The sequence below is a fragment of the Dicentrarchus labrax genome, unplaced genomic scaffold (assembly GCF_905237075.1).
Source record: "Dicentrarchus labrax unplaced genomic scaffold, dlabrax2021, whole genome shotgun sequence".
In the NCBI taxonomy this organism is placed as follows: Eukaryota; Metazoa; Chordata; class Actinopteri; family Moronidae; genus Dicentrarchus; species Dicentrarchus labrax.
Window position 1 is genome coordinate 2,918,244 of NW_026136722.1, and position 10,728 is coordinate 2,928,971.

At 40.0% G+C, this 10,728-nt stretch overlaps 1 protein-coding gene across 1 annotated transcript in view; it reads left to right on the forward strand.

Annotated features, from left to right (window-relative positions):
- The window catches only part of LOC127356201 (protein kinase C beta type), a 97,080-nt gene extending 86,352 nt beyond the window's left edge, over positions 1-10,728 (forward strand). The window contains exon 17 of the mRNA XM_051387758.1: positions 6,785-10,728. Within this exon, the coding sequence (XP_051243718.1) occupies positions 6,785-6,940 (156 nt within the window). The 3' untranslated portion in view covers positions 6,941-10,728. The remainder of the gene's footprint in view (positions 1-6,784) is intronic.

Consider the following 10,728-nt stretch of genomic DNA (forward strand, 5'->3'; position numbering starts at 1 on the left):
CAGGAAATGTGGCCGTATTCTTGGCCAGTGAAATACTGCGCTATAATATCACACTGTTGAAGGTTCGTTTTTATAGGTATCGATTTTATTGAACTCAGCAGGTATTAAACTGTTCCTGTTGACAAGCTTTGCGGACTCATTCACAAAATGTTTAGCAGGCAAGCTAATCTCACCTCTAGGGTTGAGTACCGAACTCTGTTCTTTTGAGGGTACCGATTGAGTACCATTTCATGTTAAATACCTCTGTGCCAAATTTCTGTATCTGAGAGCGCATGTGGGTGAGAGAGTAAGGTAGATAATAGACAGAAAGAGAGAGAGCGCCTGCAGCTTGTTCAAGTCACAGTGAGTCAGGGCACACAGCCTGTGTAATGCAAAATGCAAAGCTGGCCAGGGCAACAAGTCTAACCTGAGGAGACACCTGGTCAAACACAACGCTACCGTGTTTGATAGCCTGATAGCAAAGTCCCCTTCAACATCCGCAGCTAATGTTAGCAAACCTGCAGCGAGCACTGAAGTTGACCCCTCCATGTGGGATGAAACTTTAAGTCATCCGTCGACATCTTCAGGTAAATAATTAGTTAGTTGGATGAGTTGTTGGAGATAGCGTTTCTCACTTTTGGTTGACGGTAGCTTAGAGTTCTACTAGATTAAGCCACAGGACTATCAACTCACAGGCCCTCACGCCACATGTCCATTTTCTCATGCAGTGAGAAATACATTTTTGTTAACTGCACGAAAAGAGACACTGAGAACGCACGGACAAACAAGAGTCAGTGTCCATCCTGCATTGTGTGCAAGCAAGAGAGAGTGAGTTACTACGGTTATGAGGATGATTCCCAATAATAGGTTTTCATTAGGTTAGTATGCCTATGCAGCCACCCTGGTTAGGTTTGGTCTCCTGATTTAGCCTATGATGTCTGGAGGTTGGCAAGTGTGCTGATCTACTTATTCATAATTATTCTATTATGTCCTAAACCTGTAGATTACATACTTGTTACGTAGTAAAACAGGTGCCGTTGGATACCGGTACGGAATTTCAGGTACCGATACCGGTATTGATTAAAATGTGAACAGTCACCAACCCTATCACCTTGACGTCGGATACTGAAAGATTCAGTGAAGTACATTTCCCTGCTTACTGCCTTTAGGACTCAACTTCAACTGAAGCTACTATATTGTACTGGTTTTAATCTTTTAGTGTTGAAAGAAAAATCTTGTGTTGCTTTTGCCCATAACCTGAACAGTTCTTCATAGGCGGCATACCCCACATCCCTCTTTGTATAACCGTACACTAACATTGTAGTTCAGCTCTATTTTATGCAAATTTATCATAACAGCAATGCAAACTCCTGTGTAACAGTAAGTTCCAGCACATAAGCTGTATAAAGTTTGTATTGGAGTGGATGTAATAGCCATGTACACAGTAAGCCGCAGCAGTGCTGGAGTACGTGTGATAATTAATTCCAAATGTTGCGGCCCACAAATTAAAGCCAGTGGCTTCAGCACAAAGCAGCATGCGCTTATCAGCCCAAAACAGGTCAGCGTTCGATACCGCCTTTCATTCACCCTCCTCTCCTCTTCACCTCCCCTTTCCTCTGTGCCTCCCACTCTCCCCGCATCCTCAGCTGACATCGGCTCGTCTCCCGCTAATCCTCTCGTTACTGAAAAGAGATGGGGTGAGAGAGAGGGAGAGAGAGAGAGGGAGGGAGAGGTGGAGGGAAGTGAGGCAGGAAGGCAGAAGAGGAAAGGAAGAGAGGGAAGGGGGGTATAAAGAGGCAAAGACTAAATTAAAGACTCAGTCATGTTTCTCTATTAAAACCACTGCCTCTGGAACATAGTGACTTGAAAAACAATTGTGTGTGTGATTGCCCTGATGCTATTGTGTATTCTAAGCTTTCTATCTGTACATCTATACCAAGGGCCACTGATATTTATCTCACTCCCTGTCCTTTGCTGCATCCCTTTTTTTCTCTCTGTATCTCTGTCTCTCTGCCTCACAGCACTGACTGCAATTGAAGCGTGTTGAGATGGAACACATTATGAGCTGGCCTACATGGCCGGCAGCTGTGTGTGTGTGTGTGTGTGTGTGTGTGTGTGTGGTAAATAACTGCGTGCACAGTCTTTGGCAGTGTACACAGTGGATTTACAAGGGTTTTGGAAACATAAACACACGCTTACACATCATTGTGTCTGTGTGTTCATATTTCCAGTCGGATAAACTTATCTTAACTGCAAGTCATACGTTGAGTGACATTTAGTTTGACAGTATATTGATTAGCAATAGTGAGGACTGACATGGATGACTGGACGAGTACAATTTCATAGAATATTCCTCCAGGATATGATAATGAAAGCATATGTTTGCACACTGCTGTACTCAAACTACACTGCTGGATACCACCCGTCAGAAAAAACGTTTAAAGGCCCTGCACACTCGGGATAAACCCACACAGGTGATTTTAACTAACCAAGCCCCGCCCTTAGTTACTGTTGCTATGCTTCATCACAGACATAATGGTGGCAGACTTAGCCTACCGCTCAAAAAGAACATGTATAACAAGTTCTGATATAAATCTCTGATATAACTAAATTTAACTAAACACTTTTAACATACAGTGTCCCCCTGTTTCACCTCGTGGGTTTAAGGTTTTAGGTTTAAAAATCTAATTTTTCCACACTGATAATACCATATAGCTCACATTCTGTATCGGCTTGTTCCTGCGCTTCATTGAAGCTGTGTGATGTTTACACTGAGTGAAATATTCAAACCCTACACTAGATGTTTTTTTATAGCAGCACCACCTCCATCAAATGAAAATCTTCTTTACATCTTGTGCATCATTTTATACACACCTCTTCAAAATGACATACTTGGGATCTTTGGGATCTCCACTACTGTTTAAAATAAAGTTCTGTGGATTTTAACGATATTTGGCTGCACAGCAGGAGTTTGTACTAACCGTGGATTCATGAGGTTAAATAAAACTAAATCTAAAGTTCACAAAACTTCAACTCATATTTTGAAAGTAAATCACACCCATGCCCGTATGGGTGTTGTACCAGTGTCTCCCTTGAGACGAGGCATTCTAGTGGATAACATGCCCAGGAACGTGAGGTGGATCTGGGTCAGCTATGGCGGGTGTGTCCCTGTGGATGGAGGGAGCTCTTCTCAGAGTTGGCAGATGAAGGTAGGAGACGCAACATTGGTTTGTGGTTCCTGTGATCTCGAAAGCTCTCCTGTCCCTCTCTGTCTCTCTCTGACCCCGCCTTCCTCCGCCTTGCTCTTTCTACCTTCAGGAGTGTTGGACTAACATTATAATCAACTTAATCTACTGCACTAGATTCTCCTCTTCTTTAGTCCCGTCTCTTTCTCTCTTCACCTCTTACCTTCCTCTTCCTCGTGCTGTGACTTGGACTGCCTATTTGTGTTTTTCAAACATGGTATTTGTTGCTCCGACTCTTGACTTTGTGGATGTATTTAGATGTATTTATGGATGTGGATTTTCTGAAATGGCCCCTTGTGTGGTTTTCTCTGTGATCTCTGCTTGTGAATATTTATGTGGTCAGCTATTATTCGATCCCTTCCTCTCTGCTATCTATCTATCTATCTATCTATCTATCTATCTATCTATCTATCTATCTATCTATCTATCTATCTATCTATCTATCTATCTATCTATCTATCTATCTATCTATCTATCTATCTATCTATCTTGTGGCAAACACAGCTCAAAATGTGCTTCCAGTAATAAAAAGTTCAAACAGAAAAAGGAGAAGAAATGTGAAAGAGCACCTTATCATACTGCAGCTCAGGCACAGTCCTTCAAAGTAATCAAGTTTTTTTTATTTTTTTTATTTCAAATGAAATAAATATTTCTTCATTTAGCCTAACTAAAAAAAGATAAGGTTTAATGATAAGGATAGCTAAATCTGGAGCGAGCAGAGAGAGAAAAGGCCTCATGCTGCAGTCTTGATCAAATGGTATGATGGTAGAGATCTGAAAGATTCCCATGTTATAGATTGGCGAGCATCCACGTTATTGCACAACTCAAGACAATGTGATTACAGTGTTGATTGTGTGAGATTTAAAAATAGCGTATAATATACAATATAGCGCTATATCCACTAAATTTGGGTTTAATTTTATTGAACAACGGACTTGAATGCCTTGGCTTTAGACATGCTAAGTTGGACATGCTGGAGCTTTCAGAGAAACTTTTCCCTGTCCTTATTATGAGTTAGATATTGACGTGAACGCTATCTGCAAGAGCATGAGCCATTCTCTGCCGCTCACTCTGTCCTGGAGTGATTGAAAAATTCAGCACGTAGACTTAAAAAAAGACACATTAGTTGAGCATTGCACTTGAAAGGGCAGACCATGATAATTACATTAAAATGTGAATTTACTGTATAATTCTGTGTGTTTTTCTGAGTAGAATTAGCTGACTTATGCTGGTGAGTGTGATGAAAAATGGCCACACATACATTCTTCTTCTAAACTGATTGACAGGTATCACAAATCTGTATGTGCTGACTCTAATCTACCTAGGATTAAAATGTGTGTGTTAGTGTGTGTGTGTGGTGTGTGTGACATGAAGTATATGGATGCCCCTAATCAATCAGTTTAGCAAAATCCCATGACGACACACACACACACACACACACACACACACACACACACACACACACACACACACACACACACACACACACACACACACACACATCCTTACACATGCTACAGGCCATATATGGCACACAGTGATATGATGTATGACCACCTTTCCTTTGCTCTGACACACAGAGCCTTACAGCGCCATGAGTGCATAATATAGCACGGGAAGCCCCTATAAGAATTAAATCCACGACCGTGTGAGTGTGTCAGTGTCAGTGAATCAAATGGCAGCCGCTCTCTTTTTACTGCATCTAACGTGCCCCTCCCCCTCTCACTAACATACACTCCTCCATCTTTAACATTCCGCTAGCTCTTTTCTTTCCTCTATCCATACACCAACTGAGCCGAGCAGTGCGTTAGAAAATACCCTGCTCTGGAGAAACCCCCACCCACCACTACACACACACACACACACACACACACACACACACACACACACACACACACACAGAAAATTCCCTCACCTCCTACACAAAGTCACAGTTGCTGTTGCCTGTACTCCAGTCTCCCTCTTTTTTCCTGTCTTTCACGTCGCTTAGCATCTGTTTCTCATCCCTCTGTCTCAGTGTTGACTTCCCTCTGCATTTCCTTTTACTTACTCTCCCACCCGAAATACTGTCTATTTAATATGTCTTTTTGTTTTTCCTTGTACTTCATTGTGCTCTGGGAACAAGGTACGAGGCGTCTGGCTATCGATCTTTTTCTTTATCTCTATCTCTATCTTTTATCCTCCTTTCATCTTCCATCATTCATACAGGTGCTACTTGAAGCATCTTGATATTAGGAAATCATTGAGACCTGACTACAAATAGCATAAGCAGAAGGGACCATCTCAGCAAAGACAGGACAAGAGGAGGGTGCTGTGTTTGTTCCTCTTGTTCCGCTTTTTTTTGTAGATTCACACCATTGCTTAGCACATCCAGTCTACTGTACCAACATCTTCTTTTGTCAGGTGTCTTCTGTAGTCTTGTACCTGTCACAGTGGACAAGAGGAGGCTCATTGTAGAGCTGTAAAAATACCTGGATTTCTATAAGCCACAGTCCTGGCATTATAGAGATAATGTTAAAAAAAAAAGAGACATTGGCTGGTGAGCTGGAGAGATTGTTCAGATGAGAGATGAATGGAAGTAACATAAAAGTCAAGGACAGCAATTCAAATTCACTTCATATGTTGTATATTATATTCGCAATGAGCTGGGTGCTAGTGTCTTGGATTGTCAGATGGTGCAAACACCACTGCCACAAACAGATGGTGGTATTTTTTTTAAGAAACAATTGCATTAACAATAACAATGTTGTGAGAAACAGACAATGATTGCATTTTCATGAAATTAGATAATGAGTATAATTTTGTGGGTTCCTTTTCTATTCATTTATTATGTTCATTGCAGATTTGCAGGGGGGAGGGGGGTTATGGAATGAAGGGATTTTCTGGATTTATGATATATACGTATATATGTTGCAAGATCTTAACAGTACTAGTGCATTTGCTTTTTAAAAACACTCCTTAATCAGCAAAACAAGATCTTCGTACTGCAGAACGATGTCAACACTTGTCTTAATGGAATGCTTAGACATTTTTGGTAGTTCAGTTAGATGAGAAGATCTGTACAGTAAATATGAATCTACAGCCAGTGGCCAATTGGCTTAGCTTAGCATAAAGACTGGAAGCAAGGGGAAACAGCTAGTCTAAAATCATCGAATAAGCCTATTTCCCAAAAGGTTGAATTAGATAGATAGATAGATAGATAGATAGATAGATAGATAGATAGATAGATAGATAGATAGATAGATACTTTATTTATCCCGAAGGAATTATTCCTATAATCATATTTCATTTGTTCAGGCTCATATCATCAATGAGGGAATTTGACTATAATGCAGTTGCATTAAAAAAAAGTATGTTTTTCTAACATGAATGAAGGGACAGTCGAAATATAATGCAATTGATATCGTACTAAATGGTTTCTAACATTAATGCTTTCTCCTCTTCTCCTTTCCAATCCATCCCATTCTCCTCCAATCATTTTTATCTTTCCTCCTTCCTTTCAATTCTCCCTACCATAATACCCTCTCTCTCCTTCATAATCTCATAATCTCCACCTGCAGAGGAACCGCCGGGACACCTGTAACTTTGACAAGGAATTCACCAAGATGCCGGTGGACTTGACGCCGACAGACAAGCTCGTCATCATGAACCTGGACCAGGACGATTTCCTCGGCTTTTCCTACACTAACCCTGAATATGTGGCTCCTGCAATTTAACACACACTTAATCACACTAATGGACTGGTAGAAAATTAGGTTTCAGAGCAGATAGGAAGGCAAACTTAAGTACTAAAATGTAATCATTTTGTGTATGATCAGTAAATGTCTGTCCTTTTTAGGCCACTCTGGGGTTTGTCCAATACTTCACAACAAAAAAGGTATCACAACACCAAACTTGCACAATAGACCGGATACCAAAGATTTTGAAGTATGGTGTCAAAAACTACTTTTTATACAGGACAAAAGGATGTCTGGTATGCTAGAATTATTGGAAGAAATCAATTCCAATAGACTGCAATTGATAATATACACAATGCTTTACAATGATATGAGATAAGTTCTCCCTTTTCTTAATTTTAGGTCACGATTATAATGACAATAGAATTTGGTTTGCTGGTCTGTTTATGGCATAAATCTGCTTAAATGCTACAACAACATAATCTTTCACTTTTCTTAATTGAAGCATTGTGATACGTTCTCCGTTGTTTAACGGCATCATTGTGACATCTGAAACCAAACCATGTAAGGAGGGTAACTAATCATTGACATGTGACATGACATAAACCCATGTTAAAAAAATCTGAGTGGATACAAGCAGTGGACTCAGTCTCAGACCCTGAGAGCATTGTCTCAAATGTGTGGGAATCTGTTTTTTTAACATGGTCATTCTAGTTTAATTGTGTGTCTGGTCCCCTGTCCGTACACAGATAAATGCTTTTTTTCTCCCATGATAATGTTAAGTTTTTGACAAGGGGACATGGAAACATGGGACCAAAATAAACAGGAAATGTACCCTGGCTGCTTCTGCATTAGCAAAAGTTTTTAGATCACGAGCGGACCAAATAGAAAAATGTTTTGCTTTAGTTAGCATGTCATGATGTTAGCAGTTTTATACACTTTAATCTTGTAAAACTGTATAATAGTAAAAACGATAACTTCCTGAAAACACGCATCCAAATCTGTATCTGTAGTTTGAGTAGTTTCTTCTGCAGCCAAACAGAGGCTTGATTTGTGCAGGCTTTAGCCTTTGTAACACAAACCATGAGCGCTGTGTATCAGTTCAACTTGTGTGTCTTGACCGTTGTTGCCTGTTTCAGCCAGCCTGTACACTGTCATGAGTTGCACCGTGGAAGTGCTGACACACACTCTCAGACTGAGCGTCTCACACAGGGCCATCACAGAGGAATATGCCTAATGAGCAAACTTCACAGCCTGTCAAACCTTTTCGTCCTTCTCTCCCTTCTTTTTCTCCCTTTGGCTCTTGCCCCCCCCCCCATCTCCCTGTTGGCTCTCCTTTTATTTATTTTTTTGTTTTGGCTCTAATCCGTACTTCTGACGAGGCCTCACTGGGAGCCTAGTATGACGTGGTGTCACAGGGTTGGCAATGCGGCAGTCACTAGTGGAGCATGTAGCACACACACACACACACACACACATGCAGATGCACACGCAGCGAATGGGGAGCTGCTTTGACAACCCCCAAGTGAGCGATTTCACAAACAGCAATAATAACAAGAGCAATGCTGCTTTTCTCAATTATTTATTTTGCACTTCCTTCTCCCAACCCATCTGTGTATGTGGGTGTCAGTGCTGTGTTTGTGTGCATGTTTTGACAAATGTCAATATGCTAGAATATATGTATGAACGTGTGTGTGTGTGTGTGTGTGTGTGTGTGTGTGTGTGTGTGTGTGTGGTGCCAATTATTTCAAATTCAGCTCAAATTCAGTAAATCTGCCTTCCAGCTTCAAACCACATTACATCGGCTATAATGCCAGCAAGCTCTGTGTACTGTATACACACACACACAACACACACACACACACACACACACACACACACACACACACACACACACACAAATACAGCCATACAGTCCAATCCATGACTGAGGGTTGAAATTATTAGGTGAAGCATAACAAGGCGGACAATGACTGTGAAATGTTCACTCCTGGAGGCACACAAAACATATACTGTAGGTCCATTACACAGGCCTAGATTGTTTTTTCCCCTCTTTAATCAGCACAAACAGTACCCTCATGTATACTATATACAATACATATGCATATATTGTACATAACTTATATATATATAGGCATACACAAACACACAGCATCCTTCCTTACTCCCTCACCTTTAGGGAAATTCCATTGGATCTGGGGTCCTGTTCCTTTATTTAGATAATGTAAAAAACTAAAGTATAATTTGTGTGTTGGCCTTTCTCAAGCGTAGAGCTCTATATTGCTCAGGTCAAGGGTGTAAATATCTCCTAATGTTAATCACGCCTACTCTTAACATCTGTTAGGAATCGTAGACCCTGAAGCATTCAATAGCACTCGACAGCTGTATCTACCTGTGTGTGTGTGACTGAGTGAATGAATGAGTGTGTAACTGTACGTGCATGTAATTCAGATATGTTAAGTACTGTACAATTTAATATAAGTATTTCTTTAACTCTTATAAGAAATCTCTCTCTTTTTTTGGCAAAGGCAGAAGCTAACAGCCTCTATCTGCACCTGACCAAACATGAAATGATGAACATCTACAGTAACACATATAGAAACAGGTTTTTGTTTTTTCTCCTCGTGAAGCTCCATTCACAGTGTTTTAAGAAGCAGTAATGTGATCATCAGCCAGTTACTTATTATGTTTATGTTTGGTGTTAAAAATTCCACATCATATAAGGAATTGTTCTATGCATGCATGTGATGATCTCTCTCTCTTTCTCTTTCATATCTTGTGCCATATGATATGGATTTATCCTATATTAAGTGTTGATTGATGGACTGGTGTGTGATAATTACTTTATTAGACATTAATAGAGTTTATGTTGCTTAATTCATGATAAAAGTACATCTCATGTCATTGCTACCTATTTATGAAATATTATACAAGGGTCATGTTCTGCTTCATTTGTACATATATAAATATTTTTCAAGTCTATAGGGGTAAGAGTCTTCCATTTCCATAACTGCATATTAAACAGAGAAATGTATGCGTTTAGGGGTAAACATATAAATATTAGTTGCAATAGAAAACATGCAAATAGGGCCGAAAGATATCTGAGAATTGAAATATAATTACATTTTTCATCAACAACATACTACCTTTAACAACCCACCCACCCACTCATACAGTTTTATAGGTTCTGCAGGGTGGAACAGTATTGGCCTACAAGTGTACCAACTCCTAAATAGTATCCCCCTTCCTTCACTCCTTCCTTTCTTTCCGACCTTTTCTTTAATCACGCCTTTCCATCTGTCATTTTATTTTTTCCTCTGACCTTTTCCTGTCCTCCGTCCCTCTCCTTCTTCCTTGTTGTCTTGCCTCATTTTCCTTCCTCTTGACCTTTACCCCTCTCTATAGGCTTTTCTTCTTGGCTCACCCTCTCCACCATTTTCTCTTCACTTCTCTTCTCTTCTCCACTTGTTTCCTCTTTTCTTTAATCCTTTCTTTATCATTCTCCTCTCACTCTCCCTGATTTGCCTCATTTTTCTCCTTTTTCTTTTGCAGTCTGTAGCCGAGGCTACTTGACATTAAAACTTGAAATCTGATAAGCTATTAGTACAATTAAAAATCTGATGCTTGCCTCTTGGACTTATTTCTGCTTTGATTTGGCTTAACAAATAGTTAAACAATAACCTGAAAATAATTTACAGTTTTTACATGCAGAGAACAGCAAAGATACAGCAGAGTAAGAATGTGTTTTGTGAGATAGTTTACTAATAAGAAAATGTGTATTGTGATGTTTTCACTTGTAGAATAATAAATCATGTCGAAAGATCAAA